Source organism: Rhinolophus sinicus, chromosome 2, assembly GCF_057876585.1.
Source record: "Rhinolophus sinicus isolate RSI-liver-muscle chromosome 2, RSI-T2T, whole genome shotgun sequence".
Classification (NCBI taxonomy): Eukaryota; Metazoa; Chordata; class Mammalia; order Chiroptera; family Rhinolophidae; genus Rhinolophus; species Rhinolophus sinicus.
In genome coordinates this window covers 65,450,704-65,468,746 of record NC_142502.1, presented here as the reverse complement: position 1 = coordinate 65,468,746, position 18,043 = coordinate 65,450,704, and the positions used below count along the sequence as shown (strand labels likewise).

The following is an 18,043-nucleotide window of genomic DNA, read 5'->3' as shown; positions in this document are numbered from 1 at the left end:
TCCAGTTAATAAAAAATGTTTAAGGGAAATACCTAGAAGAGATCTTGAGGCCCATATTCTGAGCTGACCAGGTTCTGAGCTGAACACTCAGTAAACATTTATCCAACTGCCTTAGAGGTAAATGAAGAATTTGAAATTTATGTTTTTAATGTAATTTCGTCAAGATGCTAAATTTTTAAATTGTAAAGTTTACTTTTTCATTGTAAGTGAAATACATGACTATTGAAGATTTGGCAAATAAGGAAAAGTCAAAAGAAGAAACAAGTCACCAGCAGTACCTCACCCAAGATTTGAATCTTTCTCCCAAGCATGCAGAGGTTTTCTGTATGGAGTAATAACCACACTTAAATGGACTGTTGGATGTAGGTTTTCTGGAGACATTTCTTTAAGTATTCATTCAGAAATAGCGTGAGTCCCTGAAAAGCAGGTGTGAATCCTCCCACATCACTAGTGATCCATGAACGTGCCAGTGACTGGGCTGGATCTGCCGTGCTGTGATTTATGAAAACATAAAATGTTTTCTCCATTTATCCCTATGTCTGCCCAGGACACAGCAGCCGAGGGTGGCAGGTGCCTCTTGTCCAAGCTGTGGTCAGTCACTGCTTTGAGACCAGAGTTTCCCTTTCCAACTGCTTAATTTTGATTTCACTAAGTAACTATTTTCAATAATGGTACATGAACAGCATTTTTTCCTTTTTCACATGAAAGAAAATTTGCCTAGATATAAAATTCAAACATGAAACGTTGCAGAATTCGGAACCCATAAGCCCTTCTTGAAAAAAACAATGGATTAAGAAAATTTAGGCAAATAAGAAACCAGTCAGTAATTGCAGAATGAAGAAGCTATAGCTGAGGGACTGGTGAAAAGCATTCAATCTCTTTAATAATCACAACCAAGATCTAAATTCAAAAGCTGAGGGAAATTACAGTTGCAGGAGAGAATATAACAAATATATCCCAAACAAGTAAAAATCAACCAGCAAAAATGGGTAGGAGGCATGTGAGTGGTAGGATGTAAGAGTTTTACTATCTTATATCTCATAGAAGGGAAAACTGAAAACGTATTAACATTGGAAAATGCAATTAAAAACAACACTGTTTTGAGAAACTTTGAGGAGTTTTCATAATCTATTTTCTTACAGGGATCTTTTGGGATATAACATGTCATCGGATAAACTTTTTCTTCTTACAGGTTTAAGCAAAACTAAATCTAAATCTAATATTTTATTTAAAAAGAACTTGTAAATTGTGATCCCATTCTCATAAAATGTTTTCTCCATTTATCCCTACGTCTGCCTCTCATCTTGCCTACTCATCCATGATGCTCACGCAGTATGACACCAGTTTTTTCTGGCTAAATTGCATTCTTCTTTTTTAATTTTTTTTGTTTTGAATTTAAATAATGAGCAACTATTTCTTTCATAATAAAATTCTTAGTCTCAAAATAAACACACAAGAGTTAAGAGCCACAGAAAATTAATACAGAATAAAAAGGTAAACAACCACAGAGCAGGTTATCAATCTCCTCTTCCTCTCTAATAACAAAAACCTAATTTTGCCCATAGTAGCAATGTGCCCAGTTAAAAACAGTCATCTCCCTGGACTCCATGCAACTGGGGGTGGCCACACAATCCAAGATCTGGCCAATAAGTTGAAAGCAAAATTTTCCTACACAGGGCTTTCAAGAAAGTGACTACTTTCCTGATTAAGAAGTTGATGATTTAACTGGCATGTACCTTTTACCTTTCCTCACGACAGGGCCTGGATGGAGGTTGAATAACCATCTTATGGCAATGAAGACAAAAGTCACAGACTAAGAATTTTGCAGCAGCAAAGAAGGGATCTGGTCCCTTGCACTGAACTGCCTATCTCTGGCTTCTGTGTTACATGAGAAAGAGAAGCCTCTTATGTGGGTAAGCCACAGTAATCAGGCTTCTTTTTCATCTTAAGCAAGGTTGATCCCAAGTGCATTCTCTAGACTTTCTGTACACGAATCTCCACTTCAGAGTCTGCTTCTCAGAGAACTCAACCTGTAACAACCACTCCAAAGGAAATTACAGTTCTGAATAAAACTAAAATTGCTTTGGGCAATTTTCAAGAAAAAGACAGATTAAAAAAAAATCATAACAGTCTAATGAACAAAAAGCAGATCAGTATAAAAATAGACAGCTGTAGTTTATCATTGTACTTTAATAAAAATTTTAGTGATGTTTTATTTTAATTCTGGTAATTCATAAATACCATAAAATTTTGAAATAGGAAAAAAATACTCACAAAAATATTGTTGCCTTCATCTATCAATGTCTACATCACCCCTCATTTCTTTTCCATCTACTGTGACATTACTTTTCCATCTACTGTGACATTACTTCTGTCTACATCCTTAGTTATTTCAATACACTCACCAACTCCTGGCTTTTGGTTCCTTATACTTCTCTCCACCTCCGCTACCTACTCCCACCCAGCATACTCTAGGACTTTTTCTATTACCAGTAATGCAATCACTCCCAAATCTCAGTCTTAGACATTTGCTCTCTAGCAATCCTATCTCCTACCTCCTGCCCCACTGGGACTCCCAGTTTGCTGATCCTACTTATTTCAAACTGTACCACACCCCTTGAGGTCTTTTCTTTCTTCGTGACTCACCTTAACATCCACAAACAGTTCATTGTACTCATTGGGCAAAAAAAATAATCCTTAAGAAATTCAGCTACACAACTACCCAACACCTGCAATCATGCAGCGAAATGTGACCATGTGTACACACACACACACTGCCTGGTCTCAATTTAAATTCATGATCACTAACTTCAAGTAGAGTCTTCCTGCTGCTGGCAGTCTAATCCTCTAGGATAACTATTTCACATCTTCTCTCCTCTAATACCCCTGCCCCATCCTCACTGCCAGCTAATGACATCGTGTTTTATTTCTGAGAAAATGGAAGCAAGCAGAATAAATCATCCACATTCTTTCACTTCTACCCACCGACCAGTATCTGTACCCACAACCTCCCGCTTCCTATCTGCTTCCACAGGTGACCTGTCCACATTCCTATCTAAAGCCAACCCTTCCCATGTACACTAGACCCCATTACAGTTCCTCTACGGAAGGACAGTGCTCCAGTAATCCTTCCCCCTCTCCATCATGAATTGTTTCCTGTCTACTGAATCTTTCTAAAAAGCATAAACATACTACACTTTATACTATTATTTCTCCCACTAAAGACAAAACAAAGCAAAACTAAAGGCTTCTCGTGACTCCACTTCCATATGAGCTCCTGCTCATTTTTTTTTCTGGTCTATAACTTGAAGTATCCAATTCCACTCCTCCTTTTCCCTCCTGTTCCCACTCAGTTTTCCATTTACAGCCACGTAGCCACGGAAACTGCTTGCCTAATAGACCAATGACCTCCTTGCTAAACCCACAGGGCAGCTGTCAGTGCTCATGTTGCTTTATCTCCTGGCGGCTCCTGAGCGAGCAGATCGGTTCTACTTTACACACATTCTTCACTTATATCCCGCACACTCAGGTTTCCTCCAGCCTCACTCCGTCTTCTTTGCGGTTACTCCTCTTCGCCCTGACCGCTTAAGGTTAGCAAGCCCAAGACTCAGGCCTTGGCTTGCTTTTTTCTCTAGCTATGCTCCCTTACTTGACAAGTCTTCATCAGTCGCATAGTTTAAAAAACCATGGCTTAAAAATTAGTTTTTAACATCTCCCAAATGGTATCTAGAGTTCACCCCTCCCTCTTGAAGTCCCGAGTTTATATCTAACTGCCTCCTTGTCATCTCTGCTTGCATATAGAACAGACATCTCAAAACGATCAACAGCTAGATTCCTGATCTTCCCTCTACCCCGAAATCTACTCTACCTCAGCCGTCCCCACTGCAGCTGGATAGTAACTCCGTTCTTCCTGTTTCTTAAGCCAAAAACTGTGGCATCACCCATGATTCCTATTTCATAACCCCAAACCAAGTTTTTAGATTTTTGGTACTGCCTTCTAAATATATTCTTATCCAACCACTTCTCATTAACTCCGCTGCCACCACCCTGGTTCAAGCCCCATTACTTGCAGCCTGGATTCCTAAAATCCCCTTCTAACTGGTCTCTGTGCGTCTTCCTATGTTCCCTATGGTATGTGTAATATTTATATGTATGTGGTCTATTACACAGCAGCCAGAGAAATCCATCTAAAGGGTAAGTCAGATGAGGTCACTCCCATGTTCAAAACTTTTCAGGGGCTCACCTTTTCACTCAGAGTAAAAGCCCAAGTCTTTAAAATGCCCTAGAAAAACCTATATACGCATACACCTGTCCCTTTGACTCTCTCATCTCACCTCCTACATCGTCTTTGCTCACTGTGCCCTTGCCACAGGGGCTGCTGTGCTGTTCCTTGAACATGCCAGGCATTTTTCCCCCACTTTAGGACTTCGGCACTGGCTGTTTCATCTTTCTGGAATACACTACCCCCAAACAGTCACACAACCAATTCCCTCACCTCCTACAAGTCTTTGTTCAAATAACTCTTTCTCAAGGAGGCCTATTCTATCCTGTTTAAAATTGTGACCTGTCACATCCCTCCACTGAAACTCTTGCTCTACTTTCTGTTTTTCCTTAGCATTTAACATAATTTACTTATTTATTTTGCTTATAGTTAAATAGCTCTCTCTCCTCATCAGAAGAAAAGTTCCACAAAATGGGGGAGGGGAGATTTCTTTGCCTATTTTGTTTACTGATGCATCTAAAGAAGCCTCTACTAGTGCCTGGACTAAGGTAGGTGCTCAAAAAATATCTGTAAAATGAATGAATTTGGATAAATTAAACTTCAAAAGTGTTGGTGGTTAATTTATCTAAAATAAATATACAGAGAAAATATTAAAAACAAAATTTCATTTGCTTGCTCCCAAAAATACAAAACGAATACTCCTTATTTATGAAAAATTTTCACTCCTCTTTGATTCTAAAATTTGAGAAATGTTCCAAGTGTTTTTTCTTAACATTAAGAACTAGATGCAATGAGTGATTTAATTATGAATAACTGAGTATATGACAACATCACAAACAAAGGTTCCATAGAAAAGGAAGAGAAAATAAGGTCATATAAAAGACTTCTTAGGGGAAGGGATCAGAGGTCCCTGGGTTAAGAGCAGGAGGAAAGGATGCTGTATTAATCCAACAGAAGCATATTCCTGCCTCTCCAGAATAACCAACCCCTAATGCTGTTCTCCTTCACAATGACATAGGTCAGCCCTAGCCCTTCCACCTTACGTGCACAGGTTGCTGCAGCGAAAACACACCGACACAGACAGAACGAGAGAGTCTTTAATGCCTAAAGAATTTTAAGTACAGGCATTCCTCAGAGATAGTGTGGGTTTGGTTCCAGACCACCGTAATCATAAAATGAGTATGACAATACAATAAATTGCGTCATAATCTTTTTGCTAGTGGAGGGTCTTGCCTTCCACTTGTAAAAAACATAACACCTGTGGAGTGCAATACATCAGCTCACAATAAAATGAGGTATGCCTGTATAAAGTGGTCCTGGAACTGACAGGTGTAGGGAAAGGCAAGGGAAGACACTTTAAGCTAGAAATGAATTTTCCAACGACGACAGTTCTCCTCTGACAACTATCACCATATAACAATGATGAAATTGGTCACCTATTCAATTTAATCACAAAGAAAAGGACAAAATGTTTCTGGCTCTATTATTGCTCTCCCTTCCCAGTGGAGTCTAAAGGCAGCAGAAATGCTGGTCTGACCTGAACATTTCCATTTCTTTTAATAACTGCATGAGCTCTAAGTTGGAAATTACCCTTCCTATTGTCAATATAAATGACTATTTTATGTGATGTATTAAAAATATGTGTTATGTGATACATAAAACATCCTGCCTCTCCAAGTCTATACTGAACTAATATCAAATCTCTCTGTCAACCTTTATTTGTAGGTTGTCATTTGTATTTTGAATATATAGCTCTTCTCTCATAAACAGTTTGGATATTACAGAGCCAACTAGATGAGGAAGGGTTTGACTCTCCTCCCTTATATTCACTTCCCATACTTTTTGGGTTTCATTCAGGAAATAATGACCAAAAAAAACCTCCTGTAAACTGAATCATTCAGAAACGGAATGCATACTTTAAGGTTAATTCTTTCTATGAATAAGTAAAGTTGATAGGGAAAGTAGGCAACAAGTAAAATAATACACTACAGATGGCCCTTGAACAATGTGGGGTTCAGAGGCACTAACCACCCCCATGCTGTCAAAAATCCATGTATACCTTGACTCCCCAAAATTTAACTACTGATAGCCTACTGTTGACCAGAAGCTTTACCAATAACATAAACAGCTAATTAACACATATTTTGTATGTATTATGTATTGTATTCTTAGAATAAAACTAGAGAAGAAAATTTTAAGATAATCATAAGGAAATACATTTACTACAGCATTTACTGAAAAAATCGGCATATTAGTAGACCCATGCAGTTCAAACCCATGTTGTTCAAGGGTCAACTGTGTATACACAGAATTTTATTATGAAAAGATTACATGATTACCTTTTTTCCTAGCTTGATTTGAGGTGGAAATGGACTTCAAGTTTTTGCTTTGCATAATGTCCTTTGAAGATTTCTTTGCAAGAGTAGAAAATGTCTGGAATGGTGAACTGGGTTTTCCATAGCCTGAGCTCCTAACTGACGCATATAATCCACCCTGGGGTTTGCTTTTAAGTAAAGAAGGTGCACTTCTGGGCTTCTTGTATGGTACCTGTTTACCAATTACAGCCCCTTCTTCTCCAGAACTGAGCTGAGATCTAAAAGTCTGTGTACAACAAGCACAAACTCTTTAGAACTTAAATGAATTTCAACTATAGTTGTAAGTGACGATTTAACAGATTGCAAAACTATAGTGATTACTAAATAACATAGTTTGTAAAGCACACTGCTATATTCAAGTTCTCTAAGTCTGATTCATTGCAATTTTAGTATTTTGAAGAATATTTTCAAAGTCAGGAGTAAAATAAAACAAAATAAAGCAAAATAATAAAACAAAATAAGCTTGCCAGACAGCAACATGTATAATTATTAGGATGAACATAGAGTAGGATGGAAAGAACATATTTTGAAATGACGTAAAATTTTATCTTCGTTTTCCGCCAGGTTTCTCAAGATAAAAAAAATTTTAATACCTGCCTTATTCCACAAAGAACAGGTGATGGTTTACGGTAAACACATCATCAAAATTATAAAGCGAAAATAAAATATTAGGATCATGAAACTATAAATCAGAATAGATCAAGAACAGGAAAAAGGAACCGTGAAACATAAGTTTCTCAACAGGTGCTAATAGCTTTTATATGAAATCCAACTTAAGCTACTTTTACAGAACCCAGACTACTGGAACAACTGATCGAAAAGCACTAGAATGATAAATAAACTTTATTTTCTTATGCTACTCAAATTCTCAACTATGTTTACTAAAAACAAACAAACAAACAAAAAAAACCAAAAATTGTTTTAATATAAAGAACGGCTTCTAAAAGAAGGCTAATTCTATAGAGGTATTTTTGAACTTGGGGACTGCAGGGTGTAGTAATAAATATTGCTCACAAATATCCAGGATCTAGGTGGAGGTTAGTATGTAAGCAATCCCACTATCTCAAGAAGTACATACTTATCAACAATACTTATATAACATCATTTATCAGTATGTCAAATCAATTTAGATTATAAACACTTACTTTATGTATTTTGTCATCCGGAGGTAATAACGAATGACCAACAGATCGTTTTTTCCTCAAAATATCAAGGTACATTTTATCTATATGTTCTTCCGTAGTGTTTACTCTGGCACAGTTATTTTCTATACCCTCATTTGTTGTCTTTTGTAAAACCACATTTTCTTCATTTTTGTCAAAAAATTGGTTCACATTTTGTGGCTCTTGAGACATGACATTTGGCTTCATCTTAAAGGGTAAAGGACTTAAAATTTCAGTTTCTTTACTATCAGTCAGTTTCTTATAGCTGTAAAACAAAACAGGACACAGAGAATAAACCCCATATGACTCCTCAAATATCAGTTTTACAAACACATGTATACACACATATTATGTATTTAATACTTGTAACTATTCAAATCAGGTCATTAATGTTAAATACATTATTTACAATTCTGGTAAACAGGGTATACTCACAAAGTATCATGTTTTTGAATTTCAGATAATAATTTTAATGCGGTATAAGAGATTACATGAATGACTTTGAGGCCTACTTCAATGGAAGGCCAAACCAAACAAGACTAAGATTGCTTTGCAAAAGAAAAAATTAAATATGAATTTCTAAATGAACTTTGTGTATCTTTTATCCATATCTTATAAAGTCAATATCCATTTGAGGCAGAAACAACACTGTATACATTTCTAGAAGAAACTGAAGAAGTAATCATAATTTATGCTAATGAGGCATAGAATATAAATAACAAAAAGCATAAATCTCATCACAGTATAGGAAAAATTGTAAAGTAAAATAAAAATCAAAAGGATTTCTAAATAAAGTATCTGTAGTTTTAAACACTTAAATGCAAACTAACATTTCAGACCATTAGATTTGAAAAATACGGAAAATATCGCTGAAGGAAATGTTTTAAGAATATGGATATTGTTATTTTCAAACTACTTAATCATGGTCAATTAGGTCATTTAATTTTGTAATGTATACAATAAGGTTAAAGGAAAGTTTAAGAGACTACCATTTTTACATAAGGTAGACTGGTTTCTCAGTAATTGTTAGAAGCTTCTAAAGTAGATGGAATGACCAGAAAATATAACAGTTCTTTCATTCCTCATGGTAGAACCTGGCTAGATGTTCACCAAAACCGTTTTCCTGCGTGCAAACTAAACTATTTTTGCTGCGTGCAAACTAAATTATATTTCCTTGCCACCTTGCATCTAGATGTGGCCATTTACTAGTTCTTGCCTTTAGAATGCGAGTGTTATGGTAACAAGAACCTAAAATATGTGTCACTGGCTTAGTGGTGAGGTTTTGGGAGGCAAGGAAACTGATACTAAAGGCTGAAGAGGTGGCAACCCATGTTTTACAGTGACAAAAACATTTGCCAAACTGTCACCATAACTATAAACAATTACTAGTTTATAAGGCAGACCTCATGCTTATTGAGTCTGGGGTACCAAGAGAAAACAGGGAGTTTTTAAGTGCTGGCTACTTTGACAACATATTATAAGAAAGAGATGAGCTCCAAATAGAATGGGCCGGTTTGTAAAAAGAAATCAAAGGGAATAGAGAAACTCAGGGCCTCCTGGGTTTACTATCGTTGTCTAAAATCAAACAATAAGATTTGGCATTGAAAAATGCTATGAAAAAGCAAGATTTGATGAGATTTCTCAGTTGAAATGCCTGACTCAGTCCTTTGGCAAAGATCATATTGACAGTGTCATCTTCACACCTATGGTTCTTGTTCCCAGTAACATCGCGAGAGCTGCAATTAATTAGAGAGAAAGAAACAGAGACAAGGAAGCAAAGACACAAAGCAACATTTAAACCTTACATCTAGCAAAGAGCTTTAAGTGTAGTTACTGGAATATGGGACTGACCTGAACCAAAAAGATCAGAATCCCACTAAACTTTCTGATGGAAATGTAATGCCAAAGAAACCACAACCTTATTTAAACAACAAAAGTCAGTGACTGGGAGTCTTAAAATCACCTGAAGGCAGTAAGTGGATGGAGAAAAGAGGGCATCCTCCCCCAAAACACACTTCAGTTGTGGGCAATGGTAAAAAAAAACACAAAAAACACAAAAAACAGACAAATCCTCCAGGGAATGGAACTAGGAGCTATATAGAACCCATTTATAAGGTAGTTCCTCCTTAAAAGCAGAATAACGGCCTAACTAATAAAAATCCCCATTTGCAAGGTGGGGGGAAGGGGGCATCTTTAAAAGGTCTCTCCCAGAGGATTTCAAGTAGCAATACTGATTTCTGTATTTTCCTTATACTTTCCCTTTCTGAATGGGAGTATCTGTTGCAGTTCCATTATATACTGGGTGGGGTTGAGGCAGTACACAACTTGCCTTTTTAATTCACTGCTTAGTAGCTCATGAGGAGCCACATTCAAACATGATGGGAGGGTGGCACTTCACCTGGAAATCCTGCTTTTTCAGATGGATACAGCCCTGAATAGGACTTTGGGGAGGAGATGTATGAAGAAGCGAAAAATGGAAATTTGCTATTAGAAGGGTATATTCTGGTTGAGAATGGCTAAGTACCTACCACACTCACTTATTTTGCTTTGTGGGCCACAAGCAAGCCGTATTTCCCAGCCCTCTTGGATCTTGTTAGCCAGATGTGCTGGTTCTTACCAATAGAATGGGAGCTGAAGTGATGTAGTACTTTTGCGTTGAGGCAGTTAAAACACGCTAAACCATCCTTTTTCTTTCCTCATTGGCTGCTTGGTTAAAGCCATGACAACCTTAAAACTATGTGTTCATGGCAGAGGAAGCCTGAGTCCCTAAATGTGTAGAGCACAGTCCCACCCTAACCCCAATGACATACACGAGATTATGATGTGGGCAAGACATACATTTTTGATGATATTAAGATACGAAATATGGTTATGATTTCAATGATTATCTCTTATAGCAGCTAGGATTATTTGCTACAGAATTTTTGGATATGTGTACTCAAGTTTATACTATTGACATTTCTGTAATTATTGTTACGCCTTTAATGTAAGCAATACTTGTTTTCAACTTTTAAACACAAATGTAATAATCTACGTTTTGGAATTCATATTACTAAAATGGTTTCACTTATACCGACTAAGACACAAGATGCTATGGAAAAATCTCTTCAGTAACACTAACCTATCCCCAGACATCAATGGTGAGTGAGCACAGTCTGCCCTTTAAAATAGTAACTTGCACTGCAGATCAGTGGGAGAACATCACACTTAGCATTCAGGTAGATGGGTTTAGTGTAAGCTGCACTAAATCATTTTTGCTCAACTAGTACAAATGTAGACATAAGGCCAAGAAGTCACTACAAGTGGATTTACATGACGAGGATGTAGTAAAAGAAGGAGCTCAAAATGTGTCTGTTGAAAACATAAATGAACAAGTGAATAGTACACGAATGGATGATAGGCTTTTCACAAAATATTTCATGGACATCAAAGATCTGAAAGTCTAAGTGGCTAATTATAGGGACTTCCTGTGTTGCCTTGTCACAGTTGTATGACCTTGGGCAATTTATTTAACCTCTTTGGGCTCAGTTTTCTTATCTACGAAATGAGGGTAATGGAATATGCTTCACGGAGTTGCTGTAAGATTAAATAAAACAGTGTAAAGAACTTTGCATAGTAATTGGCCCACAGCTAGCTGTTATCAACACCATCGCCTGGTTCTTGTGAGAGCCCTACAACTACATGAGTTTATTATAGTTTCCTCACTTGAATGCTGGAGATTAAGGATGCCTTCCTAGTTGTTAAGAAAATCACATGAGATAATGGATGTGACACTCTAAGTGCTACATAAACGCAAAGTTGTCTCAGAACAAGGTTACTGAGAGGTGCTCCTCTGTCTGTTGGAGAATGACAATGAAGTCCCACAAGCTTCTGTACTGAAGCTGGAGCATTTTCACAAAGCTGATCTTTCTTGTGCCCAAAGAACTCACTCTGTGAGACGATGGCCAGTCTATGGCGAAGTGCACAACTACCTGGTTTATAAAGAAACAAATCCATGACTCATATACACAATGAAATTCATGCTCCCTCTTTGTTCGAAATCAACTATTCCTGAGCAATTTGAAGCTGCAGGAATTATACGTTTCAGTGACAAGATTCAAGACTGCTTAGTGACAGTAACTTTAGTAGTATTTGTTTTTTCCTTACGTTAGCACTAGAAGAATACTGATGAACTATTTCAGTAAGAACTAATATAAAAAGAAGACAGCAGTGAATCACAGGTAGTTGAACACAAGTTACACATATCCTACAAGTTTCCAGTGACAAAACAATACAAAAATAAACAAACAACCTGCAAAATCCATACCTGATAGGCTGTAAATCCAAACCACCACTGATCCCAAAGGAATCTATTCTGATAGGTTTCATCAGCTCCTCTACTGTAGGCAGATCTAATAGGGGGCACAAAAGTTAAAATAGCAATAACAAATGTTATGTAAATTGCTTAATTTAATGTCTAATACTAGCAAAATATCATTTTCTCTGATTGAGAGAGTTAACAAAATGGCACTTACAATAAACCCAATTTCCCACTGTAAACTTGCTTGTACCAAGACAACCTCCACTGACATTTATACTTGAAATATATATCTATATATCTGATATATAGATATATGTATCTCAAATACAGAGGGTGCCAAAAAATGTCTACATATTTTAAGAAAGGAAAAAAACTATTAAAATTCTAACACTAAATATATACCAATAACAAAAGAATACAAGTTATGTGTATATATATTTTTGGCACCTCCAGTATATGTGCATGGGTACATCCACACACACACACACACACACACACACACACACACACACACACACACTTATCTGCTAAATATGTATTTAGTTGATCCCAAAATACTGTTCTCTATTTAAAAAATAACTTTAGTACATGTACATGTAAAAGATTAAAAATGTGAAAACACTAAGTAATTTCTTAATTTGGTCAAGGTATATTGGAGGAGAAATTGAAATTTTAACCCCATGTTCAGCTCTACATTTATAGATAACCAATGATTTCCAGATTTCATCTGAACAAACCTTTTAAATAAATTCAGAGATTGAGAAAAATTCATTACAGCAAACTGTATCTAAATTACACTGAACTGTTCAGAGAACATCTCAAAATAAGCTTTTACCCGATTCTGTAGTAGAGATGTTTCTGGAGGACTCTTCATTTTCTTGAGGATGACCTTTCACTGGGCTCTCGGTATTTTCCACAGTAGTACTCTCAATTCTTTGTTCATCTGCATCTCCCAAAGAATGGGCTATATGACAATAAGCCTGATGTAGAGCTTCAGTGTCACTATTGCTTTGTCCATAAGAAACACCTATTGAAATAAATGTAATCTCCAGTATAACCACACAAATACATGAGAACTACAAAACATTAATATTATCTCTTAATCTGTTAAAAATGGTGAACAAGGCTATAGGACAATGATGACATTATAAAGATAAGAGTTAAATACAAAAGTAGGTAATATGTAGGTATAGCCCACCAGTATGAAATCATAGCAAGCTCAAAAACTCCTTTCAGCAAGTTGAGATGTGTCCTGACACGGTAACTACAAAATGTGACTAGACTACTATTGCCCTCTCTTTCTACTACCCTTAATCAACCCCTCTGCACTGGATAAACTATCCGAAGTTTCCCAAACTGACACAATCATTTCAAGGCTTCTGTCACCTCGCCTCGCCTCGCCTCCCCTCACCCCCCCATTCCCTGTGTCACCAAGCATGTTGTAGGCTGCATTTCTTCAACTGAAATTCACTCCTCTAACTTTGCAATGCAATATGTGTCCCAACATCCTGCTAAAGCTGCTATAATGAAAAGCAACTTCCTCATGGCCAAATCCAGTCCTTTTTGGTTCTCTTCAACACTGTGAGAAATTTGACACTGTCCTTTTCTTGGGAACTGTTTCTTCTACATCCCTTCTTCTTCTCTTTGCTCTCCCCACAACTCTCATGGCTACTTCTCCATCTCTTGGTAAATGGCCTCATCTCAGGGGTCCATTTTTAGCCCTCTTTTTTAAGCCATATATAATATATCTATGTTACATATATATATCTATGTTACATATATATATATAAAACATATTATATATATTACATATATATATATATATATTTGCCTAACTTCATCAAGACCATTAGTTTCAACTATTATCCATATGTTCATGACTCTCAAACCTGAATTTGTCCTTAATTTTTCTCTGACTAAAGATATCTAGATTATTCTATAAGTAAATCACATCTAACATATCCCCAGTGAATTTATATTTCGCCAACAAAACCTGTTTTACCTCCAGTGTTTCCTATGTTAGCTGCTGGCGTCACTACTCACCTAGTCATCCAAAACAGAACACTTGATGCCATTGTTCACTCTTCCTTCCCTATTAAGCTCCTCCTCCTCCCACCAACTGATAAATAAATTGTAGAAAAAAGAATTCCAAGAATCTAATGACAGCAATCATCTAAGACTTTTATGAGTATTTTCTGACACATTTTGCAACTTTCTTTACTAAAAGAAAAATTTTCAAAATTAGGAAAAAGAATACGAGTCATAGAAAAGTGGTAAAAGAAAGAGAAATCGAGTGATCAGTCTTCTTTTCTCTTGATATCCATGATTAATGCTTAAAAATAAAACAGTATATACAACCTCATCTTCCCTATATAACCTGTAAGTTGTATAGTATGTAACTGTCAGGGGCTATCTTTTCAACTCTGAATGCAAGAAGTAAAAAAAATGCCACATGTACGATTGTGTAAGAATGCCTTACAATGGGATATCTTCTTATCTAATGTTTCAGGTCACCACTGCTATTTGGAGCACACCCAATAAATAGATTTACTTAAATTAAAAACAAAAAAGTGGGGGATACCGTTAGAGCAGAATCATTCACAGTTAAGTGGCAGGGATTTTCCAAGAGGTCTTGAGGAACAAGATCCTTTAGGGTAAGCCTAACCCTTCCCCTAACCCATCTGTCAGAATTCAGAATAGCAATGACTGAAGGAGGGAATTAATCTTTATGAAGAAAGGAAAAAGGCACAGGTGTTTTCTTCCTCCTCTACAGAAATAGCACAATACTTAAGTATCTGCTGAGTGCATACAAAAGAAATGACCCCAACGTTAAGTAGCACAGCAGTACTGAATGCTCATGCCTAATTTATCAGGTGTGCGGTGTCAGAAACAAGAGATTCGAGGCTGAAAGCAACAGCAGAGCAAATGTGCACAAAAACAAATGACCTGAAAGTTAGAAATTAGAATTGGAAGACAGAGAGGTATTAGCGGCTGCTTGGAAAACTGAGCAGGGAAAAGATAATTTCCTCCTAATTTGAGTCATTAATCCAAGTGATATTAAAATAATTCCAGAGTCATATAAGTCGACTTCTTTCATGCATTTTATGAAAAGTAAAGGCCCGACTTCTCTGCCTTACATATTAGAAAGAGAGTACTGTATGTAGCTACAAGCGAAAACTCCCTATATTTTTCTACTTAAGAAAGTTGAAACATGTCAAACCCTATTTTGCAGAGGCCAGGGTCTGGTTGTGGAGCAATGCTGTCACCTTGTGACCGCTCCAGGCATGCAGCCATAGCACAAAGTGCCCGGGAGACAAATGAAAACAGTGAATGGCTAGATCTGGCCTGGTGTTAGGAAAACCGAATTTTTATAATTACCAATCTTTTTAATACAATAAGGCACAGAGAATTTCATAAATAATATTATTTTTAAAAGATGATCTTTGACAATGTAGCACCTAAACCGAGTCTGCTTAATCCTGGAAGAAACATGGTTAAAAAAAAATAACAAAAAATAACCAAAAAATCACTGATCTTTTCAGTTCTTAAACCAAATTTGAAGATTTTCAAGTGTATTTCTGAAGAATTAGGTAAATTCAATGCCTGACAGCCAATCAGATTTATACTGTATGCCCACAAGGTCTTTATTATAATTTGTACCATTAACAGACGGTTGATAGGAACTATAACAACCATAGAGTTGCTATTGCTTATTGAATCTTAACAATGTTCTATCCTGTTTCCCTGAAAATAAGACCTAGCCGGGCAATCAGCTCTAATGCGTCTTCTGGAGCAAAAATTAATATAAGACAGGGTATTATATTATACTATATTATATTATATTATACCCAGTACTATATTATATTATATTAAGTTCATACTCTACTATCTTCCAGAACATTTAAGAAATGACACCAAAAAACTACAGCTTTATGTAAGTGCTTGGATCATCTTAAAAGAATTTTTACTTTTAGCAATACATTTTTTTATTTCTAAGTTTTTCGTATAACCTACAGCAGTGATTTTCATACTGTATTTCATAAAATCATAGTGTTTCAGAGAAAATCATGGGTTCCACAGATGCTTGTCTGAAATTTCATTTCATATAGTGCTTTAAAATTTAAAAACTGTAATAGAAGTTAATCTGCACACTCAAATGTACCATTTGTGTAACTAATATTTTGAAGACCATCAGGGTGATATCTTTCCCTTCTGCTTTGTTTTCATGCATATCTTAGAATAAAGTTTCTCTGGCCATACTGTACATATAGGAACTTCCTATAACGTATCACTGATTAGAAAAACTACAGCTCCACACTGGTCTTTTAAAAGAATGCATGTCTGCTGACTGAAAACTGTGCAAGTGGATCGACTATCAGAAGTGACATGTACTTAAATAAAAGCATTCAACTGAGGATATGAGCTCTGCACATAGTGTCATCACGGCTGAATACTCAGCTGGGTAGTAACAAGTAAATGAGTAATAAACATGTGTTGATGGGAAAATTCTGTTGTATTTTTTTTACTTTTATATTTTAAAATGGAAAAGGATGAAACAAATCAAGATAGTGGTGACTCTTAGAGAATGGCAGTGACTAGAAAAAGAGAGAGCTGAATGGACTTTTTGTGGTTTGGGGCATGTTTTCTTGATCTGGTTGCCAGTTACACGGGTGTGTTCAGTATTTGAAAATTCTTCAGGTTACACTATTATGATATATGAAATAGGTATATTATACTTTCATATGGGTATATTATACTTCAATAAAAAAGTAAAAATAAAAAAATAAAATTCAAGCAATGTTTAGAGTTGATTAGTGATTTATCAATTCTAATGCTCTTTTTTTCCTAGTGTTTGGTTTAGTTGAGACTTGCAAAGCAAGCTGATTAAAAAGTTCCCATTTGCAACTATTTATGTGGTAAATCAAGAATATTTTCGTATTCTATAACAAAAACAAAATATACAAACATATGGGAAGTCTGATAGTGATACGAGAATATAACAAGTATCTGTAACTTCTGATTTCAAAAATTTCAAAAGACCATCACTCTAATTTTATAAGTAAATCTTACATTTATATTTATGCCAATAAAGTGCCATTCTTATTTATATAGAGCTTACTACATTAAGTTTTTATTTGGAGATAAGGATTCCACTACTTTAAAAAAGTTTGAAAAGGCATTGTCCTAAAGACCTTTACAACTTTTAGTAAAATCTAGATGGTCCTAAGCATTTCAAAATTTGGGGTTGTGATGCAGCTTTTTCCTACATGAAGGGAACTATGGAAAAGCACAATAAGAGTAAAGTTCCATTTTTCCTACACATGGCAAATTTTAACTGAATACTCTGCAGGGGTACAAAAAAGTAGTTAATATTCACCTACAGTGTTATACTTTCTATCAATAGCATTCATTCATTTATTAATAAGTATTTATTTAAAAACACACTTTACTTGGTCGACTAGCATTGTGTCACCATCAGCAATTGCAGATTGTTTAAGTTGTTAAATATGGTAAAAATGTGAGATATAAAATTTTATTGTCAATATAGTTATACACATATGTAAATGAAGTCAATTAGTCATAAAATATTACATATTTAGAGAATTGTGAGTTCTTCAAACTTTTGTACCTGTTCCTGTCATTTCATTATCAGTCGTTTCCTGCAGGGCCTTTGGCTTAGTTGGTGCTCTATCCTGTTCAAGGTTGACCTCTGCAACAGAGTCTAATGAATCAAGCAGCACCACTGGAACAATATAAAGGAAAAGATATTAGGAATGTAGAGGAATTTTTATGGTTCCTTTAGGAAAATATTTTAATCATATTCAATCTGTATAAAAACAAAGATAAATGTTTGCATATAAAGAGTATATAATCATATATCTATAACAAGTATGATTTTCTTATGTATAAGACAGTAGGAATATATCAGCTTATGTATCTATGCTTATATACAGGCCCAATGTACATTTATGTGGGGAAGGCA

At 35.9% G+C, this 18,043-nt stretch overlaps 1 protein-coding gene across 3 annotated transcripts in view; it reads right to left on the bottom strand.

Annotated features, from left to right (window-relative positions):
• CEP162 (centrosomal protein 162) overlaps nucleotides 1-18,043 on the bottom strand; it is a 73,338-nt gene that overhangs the window by 38,448 nt on the left and 16,847 nt on the right. For all 3 annotated transcript variants that reach the window (XR_012496660.2, XM_019729511.3, XM_019729510.3), the window contains exons 9-13: nucleotides 17,690-17,803; nucleotides 12,896-13,087; nucleotides 12,067-12,151; nucleotides 7,743-8,025; nucleotides 6,562-6,823 (exon numbers count right to left, since the gene is read on the bottom strand). Coding sequence is in view for 2 of the 3 variants with exons in the window: in XM_019729511.3 (XP_019585070.3) it covers nucleotides 6,562-6,823; nucleotides 7,743-8,025; nucleotides 12,067-12,151; nucleotides 12,896-13,087; nucleotides 17,690-17,803 (936 nt within the window). In the remaining variant the exon portion in view is untranslated. The remainder of the gene's footprint in view (nucleotides 1-6,561; nucleotides 6,824-7,742; nucleotides 8,026-12,066; nucleotides 12,152-12,895; nucleotides 13,088-17,689; nucleotides 17,804-18,043) is intronic.